The sequence below is a fragment of the Cucurbita pepo genome, chromosome 2 (genome assembly GCF_057944985.1).
Source record: "Cucurbita pepo subsp. pepo isolate OVF chromosome 2, ASM5794498v1, whole genome shotgun sequence".
Lineage (NCBI taxonomy): Eukaryota > Viridiplantae > Streptophyta > Magnoliopsida > Cucurbitales > Cucurbitaceae > Cucurbita > Cucurbita pepo.
The window spans coordinates 10746811-10762876 of record NC_141799.1 but is presented as its reverse complement, the minus strand read 5'-3'; the positions used below and the strand labels follow the sequence as shown (position 1 = coordinate 10762876).

The window sequence follows — 16066 nt, the reverse complement described above, 5'->3', positions numbered from 1 at the left end:
CTACCATGACACCAAAAATTAGAGGCAAGCAACCAGGAGTCGGATACAGAAATACCCTTGCAATCGATAGAGGTGGACGTTTCTGGTCATTCTCTACCAAGGTGAGTATATGATTAAGATAAGAAATCTTACGTGTATAGAGAGATAAATCGTATAGATGAGACTAGAGAGGTAGATATAGTTGAAGTTGCTAGAGGTGTGAATTCTATTTATTAAAGAGGGGGAGATAGCAGGGAGAACTAACTAAGGCTATCAAATTACAATGCCCAAAAAAAGGCAGGCATAAAATGCTTGAAACTACAGACTTCTTTTAATTTATTTGGACTAGAAAAGAAATCACATCACAGACTAGATGATTTGAAACAACATAGCTGCAGGACATAGCACACACCAGAGCATCATAGAAGGCAACAGGCAACCGACATACCATGATCACAAGCTTTCATATTCTTTGCAGTTCTGAATATGTCTTCTTAGGCTCTACGGCACACGTCTCCCTCGCATATCCACTCTTCTTTTTGCTCCTCAGCTCCCTCGTTCTTTTTCAAACCACATTTTGGGTGCATATCAAAGTCACATTCCTCACAGTAAAACGACCAACCGTATCCCAATTCATCACAGGCATCACAATTATACGCAGCTCGATGTGTTCGAACCAGTTCGTGTTCTTCATGTAGTTCATGCTTCAGTTTCTCAGGCCACCCCTTTGCCTCTTCTTCCAGCTGCTTCTCTAATTCCTCCAGACGTTCCTTTGTGAACGGATACGCATCTGCTCCATGAGATGATATGAGATTCCGAGCGTCTGTTGAGACAGTACGACCACTTCGATCAAGGGCTACGAGTGCAGGAATGCCTTCTATTTTGAACCTACGATTTAGGAACTTCTTCCTTTCATCCCCAAATGGCAGAGCTAACCATGGCATCCCTGAAAAGAATTCCTCAAATGAATCTTGATCGCTATCACTTGAAATGAAAACGACTTCGAACTCTTTGTCCTTTTGCTTAATTTCGTTGTATGCCTCGATAAGCTTAGGCAAGAATGCACGGCATGGAGGGCACCAGTGTGCTGAGAAGTAGAGCAAAATGTTCTTGCCAACAAGTTCAGATACTGGAATCTGGTCAAACGAAAGGCAATCAAACACAAACATAAACATACAGAAACAGCTCAAGAGTATAACGCAGCACATGGTGGCCTAACTCATTAGATTATGCTGAGAAGTAGCAACAAGAAACTTTACCTTTGCACCATTTTTTCCAATAACAAAATTATTTTCTCCACGAACTAAAAGAGACTCCAGAGTCTGTGACTCGAGCTTTGCCTTCTGAATCTCAGCAAGTTTCTCGAGTTTTTCGGGATTGAAAGGGTAGGCATCAGTACCATGCTCTTCGATGAGTTCCGCTGCATTCGGGTGCAAAGTCTTGCCGTCCTGCCCAATTATGACAAGAGTAGGAATATCACTAAGCTCAAAATATCGAATGAGTTTTTGACATTTCTCATCCTTGAACGGCAATGCCAACCATGGTATGGTTTTGAATGCTTCATTGAAGTCATCATCCTCATCGTCTAAAGAGATCAACACAATCTCAAAGTTCTGTTTCCCCTCTTTCAGTTTCTTGTAAGCATCAACCAAAAGAGGTGTAAAATCATCACAAGTTTCATGGCCATACACTGAGAAGTAGAGCCCAATCACCTTCCCTTCTAGCTCAGAGACAGGAATCTGCAGCACAAACAAACAAACATTGTGTTATCACATCATTCATGTAACAGCCCAAATCCACCGCTAGCTGATATTGTCTTCTTTGGGCTTTCTCTTTCAAGCTTCCCCTCAAGATTTTTAAAACGCATCTATTAGGGAGAGGTTTCCACATCCTTATAAAGCATGCTTTGTTCCCCTTTCCAGCCAATATGGCATCACACAATCCACCTCCCTTGGGGGCCAACGTCCTCACTAGCACACTATCCGGTGTCTTGCTCTGATACCATTTGTAAGAGCTCAAGCCCACCGTAGCAGATATTGTCCTCTTTAGACTTTCCTTTTCGAGCTTCCCCTCAAGGTTTTTAAAACACATTTATTAGGGAGAGGTTTCCACACCCTTATAAGACATGCTTCGTTTTCCTCTCCAGCCTATGTGAGACCTCCCAATTCCAATGAAAAGTTCAGTATTATAAGAAATGGAATGATGACTATACCTGATTACCATTATTCGAGATCACATAATTACGCGAGTTCGAAACCAAAATGGAACTAATGGTTTGGTTCCTTTTAGCTTCCTCCTCTCTATCCTTCAGAAGTTGGATCTGTTCCGAAGTAAAAGGATAAGCATTAGCCCCATATTCACTGACTAATCTCACTCCATCATCAGTCGAAACCTTCCCCTCGGCGTCGAGAACAACAAGATGAGGAATTCCCCTCACTTCAAAAAGTTCATTCAAACGTTCTTTGGTAGCCGAATCAGAAAATGGAATGGACAACCATGGCATTTTAGAGAAGTAATCCTCGAAAGATTCGTCATCGCTATCAGCAGAAACAAAGACAACTTCAAAATCACCCTTAGAAGCTAATTCCTCATAAACCCCTGCAAATATCGGAGTGAAGCGGTGACAGGGAGGGCACCATGACGCCGAGAAATACAATCCGACAATCTTTCCAATTAAGGAACTGATCTTCACCTGTCCAAAACCCCAAATCAATGGCCGATAAGAGGATTTCATTAATTTCCTAAAACAGATTCCCAAAATTTCTCCGAAAAGTGTGAAAAAACAGAAAACACCATTTCAGATTTCTCTACGGCTAGTTAAATATCCAGCAACACAACACAAAAACAACAAAATTAAAATTATGAAATTACAGTTGCATGAACAGTTAGCGTCTGAATATACTAATTGAGCAAAGATACATACATACCTGATCGCCATTATTCCGGATGAGAAAGTCCCTCCCCTCAGAGGAGAAGAGGGAACTGAGATCGTGCACAGCATCAGAAGCCATAAGTGTTGGATAATCCAAGATTGTGCGTAATTAACAGTGATGAACAATGAAGAATGAGATCAAAATCAAAGAAATGGCCTTAATAAAGCGAATCAGAAGCTTCGGGAGCAAGTAACATGGAAATTATAAAAATTGCTAACACGAAGACTTGGAAGTGGACGAGGGAAAAAAGCATCGAATTCGACTCGGTTGTAAAGATATTCGTTCACAACAAAATTCCTCACCGCCATCTCCCTTGCGTTCTTACGGCTTTTTGAGGGTCTGGAATTACCATATTGCCCTTCCTAGCCGCCAGGACTTCCTTTAGGTAAAAAGTAGTCAACTTTCTTGACATGCTAAAATATTGAATTAAAACGTTTTTTTTTTCTTTTTTCTTTTGGAGTTATTTAATAATGTTTTATCATTAATTTTTGCCCTTCTTAACTTAGTAATTAAAAAAATCAAAATTAACTATGTTGTGTAAGGATTAAAAAAAATATATTTTTTCGTAGTCACCGAAAAAACGCGGGTACTCTAATGGCTGAGCTAGGTATGTATGCTTATCAATCTTGTCCCGAGCGCGTCGCCGTGCCCTGTACTGATGTTAATTGAATGAATGGACACCACCAACCACCAAGTTCATGCTCCGAATCTATAAAGAGTTGCGTGCCTCAGTAGATATCCACACAAGCATATGATGTGTCAGTGTGAATAGAGACCAAGAATGAGAAAATTCGCGAAGGGTAGGAGAACCCGCACCTCCAATGAACCCAGGATTATACCTGAAGTTCTACACTTCAGCAAACCCTCAAACTTCACCTGTGAGGAAATGGAACACGAAATGATGAGAGAAAATGATGGAAGACGAACGGTTTTGTCTCGTCGGACATCAAAGCTGGCGAAACAGAGACCTTCGATCTAGCAAACGAAATACGAGCAAACATGCAGAAGATTAACATGATCATTAGTCTGGAAAGATGAGGGCGAACTCAACGAGTTTAGTATGGTTTTAAGAATGTGTAATAACATCGTCGACAAAGATGGGTTTAAGAGAAACGATAACGTCAAAAAATCTCACATTTTTACAAGAGTATTTGATAAGTTAGATTTCTATTAAAAAAATTCGAACTTATATTGAATATATAAAATAGAAAGTTAGTAAAAATTTAAGGATTTAAGTCTTATCGAACAAATAAATACAAACTATCGAAGCTTCGTTTACAACCCCTCCAAAGAAAACTGTACTAACATGGAATGTGTTAATTTGCTTCCACAGCACAATTAAATAAGTTAATCACGTGATGCAAATGCACTAATTCGAGGCCATAGTTTTCCATCTCATATCAGTGAAAGATTCGATCCATTTTCACTTGGAACTAAAAAATTTCTCTGGTAAATATTAATTTATCCTACAGGATTAGAATTCCACCTCAAATAGAAAGGAGAATCTCTGGTAAATATTAATTTATCCTACAGGATCAGAATTCCACCTCAAATTGAGAGGAGAATCTCTGTCTAAATGGAGAGAGATTTCTTCTCGTGAAATAAATGGGAATGAAAATTATTTGTTTTCGTCCCATCCCGCTCCATCACAGCTGGCCTTCCACTGGCTAGTGATTGTGTTTTTCATGGAATTTCTCATTACTCATATCATCATTCACACCTTCACCTAAGTGCTAAAGCTAAAGCAAAAGCAATCTGGTGAACGCTAGGAGGGCGAAAGCCAAAGCGTTTTTCAAAGGGGGTTATGAAAAAAAGACCCATTAAAGAAAATGTTGAAACTACATGAAGCAGTCTCTATCTTCGGTCAGAGATAAGAGATGAATGTCGCGGGGCTCGATCAAATTATGTCATTGTAAAATAAAAATTACAAGGTAAAAAAGATTTTATTAAAGACCAAGAGAGGGATATAGCTCAGGCTATCTCAAATTACAATATCCAAGAAAACCATTACAGACGATGGCTTGAACCAACACGATAGCTGCAGAACACAACAGGTCACATACTGCAAACCAAGCTAAGCACATACCATCATAAGCTTCCATTTTATTTGCTTTCTAAATATGAACAAACACTTACGCTTTACGGCGGCACACGTCTCCCTCGCAAACCCACCCTTCTTTCCCCTCCTCCTTGCTTTCCTCTTTCTTTTTCAAACCACATTTTGGGTGCAAATCAAAGTCACATTCCGCACAGTGAAAGGACCAACCAGATCCCACTCCATCGCACCCATCACAAACATATGAACGACGTGTTTTAACAAGTTCATGAGCTTCATGTAGTTCATGTTTCAGTTTCTCAGGCCACCCCTTTGCCTCTTCTTCTAGCTCCTCCTCCAATTGCTTCAGACGTTCATCTGTAAACGGATACGCATCTGCACCATGAGCTGAAATCAGCTTCCGGGCTTCTGTCGAGACTGTGCGACCGCTTTGGTTAAGCGCTACAAGTGCAGGAATGCCTTGGATTTTGAACCTGCGATTCAGTAACTTCTTCCTTTCATCCCCAAATGGCAGGGCTAACCATGGCATTCCTGAAAAGAATTCTTGAAACGAATCTTGGTCTCGATCACTTGAGATGAAAACGACTTCGAACTCTTTGTCCTTTTGCTTAATTTCGTTGTATGCCTTGGTAAGCTTAGGCAAGAATGCACGGCATGGAGGGCACCAATGTGCTGAGAAGTAGAGCAAAATGTTCTTGCCAACAAGTTCAGATACTGGGATCTGCTCAAACGAAAGGCAATCAAACACAAACATAAACATACAGAAACAGCTCAAGAGTATAACACAGCACATGGTGGCTTAACTCATTAGATTATGCTGAGAAGTAGCAACAGGAAACTTTACCTGTGCACCACTTTTCTCAATAACAAAATCATTTTCTCCATGAACTAAAAGAGACTCCAGAGTCTGCGACTCGAGCTTTGCCTTCTGAATCTCAGCAAGTTTCTCAAGTTGTTCGGGAGTGAAAGGGTAGGCATCAGAACCATGCTCTTCGACGAGTTCCACTGCATTCAGGTGCAAAGTCTTGCCGTCCTGCCCAATTATGACAAGAGTAGGAATCTCACTAAGCTCAAAATATTGAATGAGTTCTTTACATTTCTCATCCTTTAATGGCAATGCCAACCAAGGCATTGATTTTAATGCTTCTTTGAATTCCTCATCTTCATCATTGAAAGAGATCAACACAATCTCAAAGTTCTGTCCCTTTTCTTTCAGTTTCTTGTAAGCATCAACCAAAATAGGCGTAAATTCGTCACACGCTCCATGGCCATACACTGAGAAGTACAGACCAATCACTTTCCCTTCAAGCTCAGAGACAGGAATCTACAGCATAAGATTATAGTTATCACATTAATCCAGAAAATAATCTACAAACAAAAGGTTGAAGAAATTATACCTGATTTCCATCATTCGAGATCAAATAATTGCGCGAGTTCGAAACCAAAATGGAACTTATGGTCTGGTTCCTTTTCGCTTCCTCCTCTCTCTCCTTCAGGAGTTGGATCTGTTCAGAAGTAAAAGGATAGGCATCAACACCATGATCGCTCACCATTCTCACTCCTTGATCAGTTGAAACCTTCCCGTTGGCATCAAGAACAACAAGGTTAGGAATTCCCCTCACTTTGAAGAGTTCCTTCAAGCGTTTTATGGTGTCCGAATCGGAAAATGGAATCGACAACCAGGGCATTTTAGAGAAGTAATCCTTGAATGAGTTATCATCTCTATCAGAAGAAACGAAGATGACTTCAAAATCGCCCTTAGATGCTAGTTTCTCATAAACCCCAGCAAAAATCGGGGTGAAACGACGACAGGGAGGGCACCATGATGCCGAGAAATACAATCCCACGTTCTTTCCGATTAAGGAACTGATCTTGACCTGTTCAAAAACCGAAACTGACAACCGATAAGAGGATTTCACTAATTTCCTTCAACAGATTCCCAAATCTTCAAACAACAGTTCAAATCTTCCTAGGGTAAGTTAATCATTCAGTAATCTAACACGAAATCAACAGATTGAAATGAAATTAAACTATGAATTTAACATCATCGTCCTACTGAAGCAATATCATTGAGAAACAATACGTACCTGATCGCCATTGTTGCGGATGAGAAAGTCCCTCCCCTCAGACGAAATAATGGAGTTCAGATCGTGCACAGCGGGAGAAGCCATAATCCTTCAGAAATCCTTGATTACTGTTGTGCTGTTGAAGGAAATTAGCAACGATGGATGCATAAAAATCAAAGAAATTGGTGATAATATATAGAAATCAGAAGCTTAGGCAGCAAGCAAATTCTCGATGATAAGGAATCATTCTAGTCGTCCTGAAGTCTTCGCTTGTTTTAATTTAGTTTTTATTTATAGAACCGACCATGTTAAATGTAGTCAAGTAATTTTGTCCTGTCCTCCTGCCTCTTTCACATTTCATTTTTTTATATTATTTTTTAAGTGATTTAACACGACTCTCCACAATATTATGATATTGCCCACTTTTAGTATAAGCTCTCATACTTTTTTTTGTGCTTCCCTAAAAAGTCTCGTACCAATGAAGAGAATATTCTTTGATTATAAACTCATGATCATTCTCTAAATTAGCCGACATGGGACATTCATCCAATAGAATCTAGCCCCTCTCCTCACAGTCATGTAGCACGTAGGAAAAGTTCAATTGTTGTAGCCATCGAGCCTTCTTCTTCTCATGTAGCACGTAGGAAAAGTTCAGGACATTCATCCTGATTATCTGCTAGTGTCGTCTAGTCGGACTCACCCCTCGCTGTTATGGTCCACTCACCCCTCGTTGTTGTGGTGTGGACCATAGAAGGAGATTGCTAAGGAAAGCCACACCCACTAATAAGAGACCTTTCTATTGGATCTAAATGTTTTTTTTTTATTATTTTAAAATAATTAGATATGCATCCACTTCAACTTGTTCGACTTGTATCAGATTTTAAAATAAGTCAAATATGAACTATGATATGTTATAAAACATATTTATAAAATGTTTTGGGACTTATTTTATATGTGATATGATTGTTGCTATGCAACTAATAATTTTTTTTGATGATTGTACATTGGTTATTTTGTAATTATCACAGTAGAGCGTAGGATAATGATAAAGATTTGGTAGTTATTTGTTTTGTAATAACTGTTTGGATGATGAAAGTCTGTCGGCTAATTTAGGAAATGAACGTTTATAAGTGAGGAATACTAACAAAAGCAAAGCACGAGAATTTATGCTCAAAGTGGACAATATCATACCATTGTAGAGAGTCGTGTTCGTCTAACAATTACCACCATAGTCGAATAATGATAACGATTTACGAGTGATTGCACATTGATTTTTTCATAATTACATCAAAGTCACCTTTAGGGATTATACCGATTTGGTGGTGCTTACACGTTAGTGATTTTGTAATTGCCACCATAATTACCTTAGGGTGATGACAACAATTCTTTGGTGCGGTGTGTTCGACTAATTCTCTACTCGTTATTCTACAACCTTGACTATGTCATTGAAACAATGGTACTTTTGAACTGCAAGAACTATTTGATCAAATTGCATACGTTCTAAATATATATATATTTTTTTTTAAAAAAAATACCTAAAGCATGATTTTATTCTAAATTAGAAAATCGAAAGTTTTGAGAATCGGTTGACCTGTATGTGTGTGAAAAGTCTCGTTACAATATTAGATCTCGTTATATTATATAATATAATAATTATTAACTTTTTTTTTTAGTTGTAATTGATTTGTTATTTAATGTAAGATAAACGTGTTGTATTTATTTATTTTGAATATAATAATACATTGAGACAGCTAGTTTGCAATGACAGCTATGGTTATCCGAAATTAGTTGTCACAACTGTGGCAGAGTTACTAGAATATGAAGCCCAAAAATAATGGGTAACACAAAAATGAGAAAGAAAATAAATATTTCATTATGAAAACAATTGCAAAATTCTAAAGAAAGAGCACACGGGAAGAAGCGTGAAATTTGGTTGTGCCCCGAGAAAGTTATCGAGGACAATGACTAGTTTAAACGGGCGAGAATATCTCAATCATACTAAGAAGAGAGTAGAATTTGGTTGTGCCCTGAGAAAGTTATCGAGGACAATGACTAGTTCAAGCAGGCGAGAATATCACAATCATACTAAGAACAGAGTAGAGTTAGGTTGTGCCCCGAAAAAGTTATTGAGGACAATGAGTAGTTCAAGCGGGCGAGAATATCACAATCATACTAAGAACAGAGTAGAGTTAGGTTGTGCCCCGAAAAAGTTATTGAGGACAATGAGTAGTTCAAGCGGGCGAGAATATCACAATCATACTAAGAACAGAGTAGAGTTAGGTTGTGCCCCGAAAAAGTTATTGAGGACAATGAGTAGTTCAAGCGGGCGAGAATATCACAATCATACTAAGAACAGAGTAGAGTTAGGTTGTGCCCCGAAAAAGTTATTGAGGACAATGAGTAGTTCAAGCGGGCGAGAATATCACAATCATACTAAGAAGAGAGTAGAATTTGGTTGTGCCCCGAAAAAGTTATCGATGACAATGAGTAGTTCAAGCGGGCAAGAATATCACAATCATACTAAGAAGAGAGTAGAATTTGGTTGTGCCCCGAAAAAGTTATCGAGGACAATGACTAGTTTAAGCGGACGAGAATATCACAACCATACTAGGAAGAGAGTAGGTTTGTAACCCTCGTGGGTATATAAGTAACATTATCTCTATTGATATGAGATCTTTTGAGATAACCAAAAGCAAATTCACCCGAGCTTATACTCAAAGTTGACAATATTATATCATTATGGAAATTTGTTGTTCCTATTTGTGGTATCAAAGGTAAGTCTTAACTTAGCCATGACAATAGAATCCTTAAATGTCGAACAAAAACGTTATGAGCCTCAAGAGTATAGTTATAATGTTACTCAGGTGTCGAACAAAGAATTTATGAGTCTTGATGATATACATTGAGAAGAGGAGTCGTGTTATACAAATGGTTCCACATGAGCAAATGGTCGTTGTTTCTTCCTCTCAAGTATAAAGATGATGATTTTGGTGACGAGCCTAACGGTAAGACATCGAGTTTCACGATTTGCAAGGAGAACTCATGGCAGACAACACTTTACTAGAACGAGTAGGCAGCCACAAATAACACGTCCAAGACAAACACATTTAATATGCAGCACAAATGCACGATGTGGACAGCACAAATAACATTGAATTAGCAATGTGCTCTAGAGAAGAGGAGTCGTCAAGAATAGGGTCGGATGATAGGTGACTATTTAAGGGGAGGCTCAATAATATACCTTGTTAGGTGAGATTTTAAGGAGATTTTAAGGAGAGACTCAATAATATACATTGTTCAAAGACTCCATAAAAGGAGTCGTCATGATTCGAGGGAACTACAGTTTATATTCCTACATAATTAATAGGAAGAGGATTATAGGTATATAAGTAAGGAAGCTATCTTTGTTGATACGAGATCTTTTAGAAAAACCGATTCACGGTAGACAACTCAAAGTAGATTTGTTGTTGCATCACTCCCAACTCCATTAATCTAACTTAAAAAACTCAAACAGAACATAAATCCCAGACCATTCCAAGTAATCAAAAATCCCAACAAAGAAACAGATCATGGAATTTTAGAGTTAAGAACACTACAAAACCAAAAAGAATTCACAAGAAATTTTAGAAACAGACCTCAAAACAGGAAAAATGAAGAAATTAGAGAAATATGGAAATACTTTGATGTTCTATCAAAAGAATTCACAAGAAATTTTAGACTCACAGACATTTTGTGTTCTTTCAATTTTTTTCGATCATGTAAATTGAAAGGAAATCAGAAAAAAAAAAAAAAAAACTCTCAGAAAATATAGAGATCAAGCGAAAACAAAGGAGACACCCGAGCGCCTACAGGATCCATGGTAGAGAAGAACAAAAGGAAGTATTATAAATCGCTCACACTCTCTGCTCTCTATTTCGAATATATATTCACAGAACTTGAGAATTGAGGAAAATAATCGTTTAGAAAAAACTGAAATTAATTTATTCAATCATCTGTTTCACAGAACCAATTCCACAAATCGAAACGAAATTCCACAAATCGAAACGAAATTACACAAATCGAAAACAGAAAACTCAAAACACGAACATAAAAGAAGAAGTACCTGAAAAACCAGGGAAGCGATCAAGAGAAACGAGAGAAAAGAGTCCATTGAAGATACTACATTGTTGAGGCTGAGAAGCCGCTCGAGTCGAGGGAGACCGTAAAATCGAGAGAAGAAAGATCGATTTGTGTTCTTCAATTTAGGGGCAATTTTGGTATTTCATTATCTCCTTAAAATGTGCGTAAATTTTGGAGCTGATTTTTGTTACCACTTTAATCTATATTTTCAAAAACAAATTTAAAAAAAGAATTGATTTTTTAAATGGGTGGATATTTTTATTTTCAAAAATATCTTTAAACTTTAAAATATCCTCTTAAATTTTAAAAAAATTCAAAAAAATAACAATAATACCCTTAAACGCTTAATAAAAAATAAAAAAATTTATAGATAATCAATGAGATAGTAGACTATTTTCGTCCATAAATTATCCATTAATAATATATATATTTTTATTTTTTTTAGAAAAGTTGAAGGGTATTAATAAAACTTTTTAAAATTAAAGAGTATTTTTAAAACATTTAATGTATTTTTGCAAAAAAAAAAGAAATAATAATAATAAAAATAAAAATAAAAGTAGTTTTGAAACTTTTTTAAGAGTTTGCGGGTTAATTTTTATTAATTTAGCCTATAAAATTGATAAAAAGAGAATATTAATCATTTGATTACCCAAAACAAAAGATTAAATAGGCAGCGTATTAAAAACAATTATTTTGATTAAATATCGTTAATTTAGAGTGTTTCGTAAAAAAAAAAATCATAATATCGAGTCAATGATATCTATGACATAAACATCATCAACACTCTAATCAACTTGGTAAAATCTTAAGGTTTTCGATAATAATCTCTTGAGTGATGTTGATTTACTAATATTTATACTTAAACGATACTTTTGAAATGAACATGGGTACGGTTTCTACATTAACGCTATACTTTCTAAAAGCCGCCAACATCGAAACTTGATATCATAGAATGAGTCAAATCAACTTTATATAAAAACCAAAAAAGGAAAAAAAAATATTACCATTAATAGGCCAGAAGCCCTAAGAATCAAACAAAAAATGAATGAATGCAATGAAGCAAGCCAAGATCACGAGAGGGACATCCAGTCAAGTACCCACATTCCGATTCCCAATTATGGATGAGCCTCCTCTACGGATGTAAAGAACTCCTGCACCTTATTTCATGAATGGACAACCCGAGAGGTCTCGAAAGTGATTCGCTTATGAATCTCCTATTGAAGAGTTAGACTATTCTCGCTCAGTGGTCTCCATGGAGAAGCCTCTCGTAAAGATGGAGATTGAGGCGATGATACAAGCTACAGTAGAGAAGACCCATACAGGAGGAAACAGGAATGGAATGATTTTAGCCGAATCTGGCGTCCGAAGTTATCTCACTTTTTTTACGTGAGCTTCCCAAGAAGGATTAGAATCACCGCGTATATAACGAGTATAATTATATTACAACTACAAAAAACTTACGACCCATCATATCACCCAATAATGTAATGGGTAAATCAATAATTCATCTATTTTAGAAACATTAGATAAGTGATTTAAAAGTTTTTGAAAAACATCTCAATTTTGGTATGAAATAGTTACGATTGCCACTAAAAGTAATGTTCGTGTCAATAATTTTATGAACTTAATGAGGAACGTCATTTTCTGTTCTAAAATTTTAATTTCATCCATTTTTTTTTTTGTTAAATAATTTTATTATAATTATTTATTTTAGGATAATTAATAAAGAAAACATTCCTTAATAAATTCCATAATAACCTAAATTTTAAAATTTTAAATATTTAAATTTATTTTAATAATTTAACTTAAAAGAAATAAAATAGGTAACACAATTAATTATTATTTATAATTAAGTAAAATAATAAAATTGTAAAAAAATATTATTAATAATATTTTTAATTTTTAATGTAATAGATACCAAAAATTTTATTCCATTTTAAACAAAACTTTAGGGTCCCACTATCTAGTGCTGACATGGCAAGTTCTCAGTGGCTTCTACTAAGATGACATGGCTCACTATTAACGACCCGGATCCGTCTCCCCCAACTCAAATGACTACGATCTCTGGATCTTACCCGAATTCTCTTTTCGGAGGCTGCGATGAGCTGCTTCAACGCTGCCCCCACCGCCGCCGCCGCCGCTGCCGCTGCTGCTAGCCCTCTATTGCTGAATGGCTTTTCTATCTCACATGGCGCCGCTCTAAAATGCCTTCTTTCTCTTCTCAACCTCTCAGAAAACCTGGTTTGGTTCGCCCCAAATCCAAGCAATGCCCAGATTCCACTCGCCCATGTGTCGTTCAGTCCCTTTTCAGCCTCTCTTCTCGAGGGAACCTCTCGGAGGCCCTTTCTTACCTCGACCCATTGGCCCAAAGAGGCATACGCTTGCCCTCTAGCGCTTTCGTCCACCTCTTGCGACTCTGTGCCAAAGCCAAGTCTCTCAAAGGTGGTAAATGTATTCATCTGCATTTGAAACATACGGGGTTTAAACGCCCCACGACTATTGTAGCCAACCATTTGATTGGTATGTACTTCCAATGTGGCCATGAGATTGATGCACGTAAGGTGTTTGATAAAATGTCTGTGAGGAATTTGTACTCTTGGAATCATATGCTTGCTGGGTATGCTAAGTTGGGGAATGTATATCAAGCTAGGAAGTTGTTTGATGGAATGACGGAGAAGGATGTTGTTTCTTGGAATACAATGATTCTTGCTTATGCTAAGAAAGGGTGTTTCAGTGAAGTTGTTGGGTTATACAGAGACTTCAGGAGACTGGAGATGGGTCTCAATGAGTTTAGTTTTGCTGGTGTTTTGATTCTTTGTGTGAAGCTGAGGGAATTGCAGCTCACGAAGCAGGTTCATGGGCAGGTATTGGTTGTTGGATTTTTGTCTAATGTAGTGCTTTCTAGTTCAATAGTTGATGCATATGCAAAATGTGGAGAGATGGGATGTGCGCGGAAATTGTTTGATGAAATGCTTGTGAAAGATATCCTCGCGTGGACTACTATGGTATCTGGATATGCTAAAGGGGGTGATATGAATTTGGCTAGCGAATTGTTTCACCAAATGCCTGAAAAGAATCCTGTCTCCTGGACAGCTTTAATATCAGGCTATGCAAGGAACGGTTTGGGGCACGACGCACTCGATTACTTCACAAAAATGATGATGTTTCGAATTCATCCCGACCAATATACATTTAGTAGTTGTCTCTGCGCATGTGCCGGTATTGCTGCACTGAAGCATGGTAAACAAGTACATGCGTATTTGATAAGAACGAACTTCAGATGCAACACAATAGTCGTCAGCTCTCTCATTGACATGTATTCAAAGTGTGGCATGTTAGAAGCAGGCTACCGTGTTTTTCACCTTATGGGAAATAAGCAGGATGTTGTATTGTGGAATACAATGATATCTTCCCTAGCTCAACATGGTTATGGGGAGAAAGCAATGCAGATGTTCAATGACATGGTTAAATCAGGATTGAAGCCTGATAGGATCACGTTCATCGTGATCCTTAGCGTGTGTAGTCATTCAGGGCTCGTGCGAGAGGGACATCGGTTTTTCAAGGCCATGACGTATGATCACAGCGTTCTCCCTGATCAAGAACACTATGCATGGTTAATTGAGCTCTTGGGTCGAGCGGGATGTTTTAACGAGTTGGTAAACGAGCTAGAGAAGATGTCATGTAAGCCGGATGATCGAGTATGGAATGCGTTACTTGGTGTGTGTAGAATGCATGGTAGTATGGTGCTAGGAAGAAAAGTGGGTGAGCATGTAATGGAGGTGGATCATCAATCTTGTGCAGCTCGTGAATCTCTTGCAAGTTTGTATGCTTTTCTAGGGAAATGGGAGTCAGTAGAAAAGGTGAGGGAAGAACTGGAAGAGAGATTGGTGAAGAAGGAGCGTGCAATTAGTTGGTATGACATTGAAAATAAGGTACATTCTTTCATTGCAGATCACATTCATTGAAGGAAGATAGGCACATCCCATACAGAAGAACAATTTTCAATCATTGAAAAGAGGTTGTTAAGGTACATTATTATTGTTATTTTTGTTGGGATATTTCACACAAGTGATCTTACATATAGGATGATAAAATGCTCCATATTGAACCTTTGGGTCTTAATCCATATAATTTGTTTATTATCTCGCTATTAATCAATAATTATGGCCCGAGTTAGTTTTTGAGTTCATTTTTCGTGTTTAGTTTGTGCTATAAAATTTGGCCTTTGACCTATATTTCCATGATTGAAGCAAGAGGGAAAAGTCGCTAAGGGTGTCAGTACCTCAAAATGCTTTTGCTCGTACCTTCGTCAGCAACGTAAAGTAGAGATGCCAATAACCTAAACAAAGAAGTAGAGGACGAAAGAGATTTTTCTATATTAACTTAGCAGAATCCTTATATATATATATATATATATATGGGAGTTGAACTGCTACAGAATAGGTCAACTTTTTAAACTGCTACTGAATCCATGGGCAGACAAGAGACAATACTGAATCCATGGGCAGACAAGAGACAATACTGAATCCATGGGCAGACAAGAGACAATACTGAATCCATGGGCAGACAAGAGACAATGTAGTAAACTGCTACTGAATTCATGGGCAGACAAGAGACAATGTAGTAAACTGCTACTGAATCCATGGGCAGACAAGAGACAATGTAGTGCGGAGAATGAGAATTCTATATAATTAACAGAAATCTCTCTATTACCTCTACTTATTTATATATATATATATATATATATATATATATATATATATATATATATATATATATATATATATATATATATATATATATATATATAAAAGAGCTAATACACAAAACTAACCTATTACATATTTATAAATAAAAATATCGTTCTTAAAGTTAGAATACTATATAGTAACATTTAAATTTAATTTTTTTTA

At 37.2% G+C, this 16066-nt stretch overlaps 2 protein-coding genes and 1 pseudogene across 4 annotated transcripts; 1 reads left to right on the top strand and 2 right to left on the bottom strand.

Annotated features, from left to right (window-relative positions):
* Positions 1-178: 178 nt before the first annotated feature.
* On the bottom strand, positions 179-3214 carry LOC111787951 (putative nucleoredoxin 1). Its single transcript, XM_023668062.2, has 4 exons — positions 2907-3214; positions 2192-2671; positions 1239-1718; positions 179-1115 (listed from the first exon to the last, which is right to left on the bottom strand). Exons 1-4 carry the CDS (start codon positions 2988-2990, stop codon positions 474-476), a joined length of 1686 nt encoding a protein of 561 aa, XP_023523830.2. The 5' UTR covers positions 2991-3214; the 3' UTR covers positions 179-473.
* A 1622-nt stretch (positions 3215-4836) lies between these two features.
* Positions 4837-7300, bottom strand: LOC111787950 (putative nucleoredoxin 1). Its single transcript, XM_023668061.2, has 4 exons — positions 7056-7300; positions 6366-6845; positions 5813-6292; positions 4837-5689 (listed from the first exon to the last, which is right to left on the bottom strand). Exons 1-4 carry the CDS (start codon positions 7137-7139, stop codon positions 5045-5047), a joined length of 1689 nt encoding a protein of 562 aa, XP_023523829.2. The 5' UTR covers positions 7140-7300; the 3' UTR covers positions 4837-5044.
* Positions 7301-13181: 5881 nt separating this feature from the next.
* Positions 13182-15731, top strand: LOC111787946 (pentatricopeptide repeat-containing protein At2g21090 pseudogene; annotated as a pseudogene). Of its 2 annotated transcripts, none has more exons than XR_015419759.1 (2): positions 13182-15180; positions 15408-15731. The product of XR_015419759.1 is annotated as a pentatricopeptide repeat-containing protein At2g21090 pseudogene, transcript variant X2 (transcript). The 2 variants fall into 2 exon arrangements; XR_015419758.1 differs by having other exon boundaries at positions 15404-15731.
* Positions 15732-16066: the final 335 nt, after the last annotated feature.

Coding starts and splice junctions, on each gene's coding strand:
- LOC111787951 (XM_023668062.2), bottom strand. CDS start 2,990: ATGGCTTCTGATGCTGTGCACGATCTCAGTTCCCTCTTCTCCTCTGAG. Junction 2,672..2,906: donor TCCGGAATAATGGCGATCAG/GTATGTATGTAT, acceptor GGTTTTGGACAG/GTGAAGATCAGTTCCTTAAT. Junction 1,719..2,191: donor TCTCGAATAATGGTAATCAG/GTATAGTCATCA, acceptor TTTGTGCTGCAG/ATTCCTGTCTCTGAGCTAGA.
- LOC111787950 (XM_023668061.2), bottom strand. CDS start 7,139: ATGGCTTCTCCCGCTGTGCACGATCTGAACTCCATTATTTCGTCTGAG. Junction 6,846..7,055: donor TCCGCAACAATGGCGATCAG/GTACGTATTGTT, acceptor GTTTTTGAACAG/GTCAAGATCAGTTCCTTAAT. Junction 5,690..5,812: donor TTGAGAAAAGTGGTGCACAG/GTAAAGTTTCCT, acceptor TCGTTTGAGCAG/ATCCCAGTATCTGAACTTGT.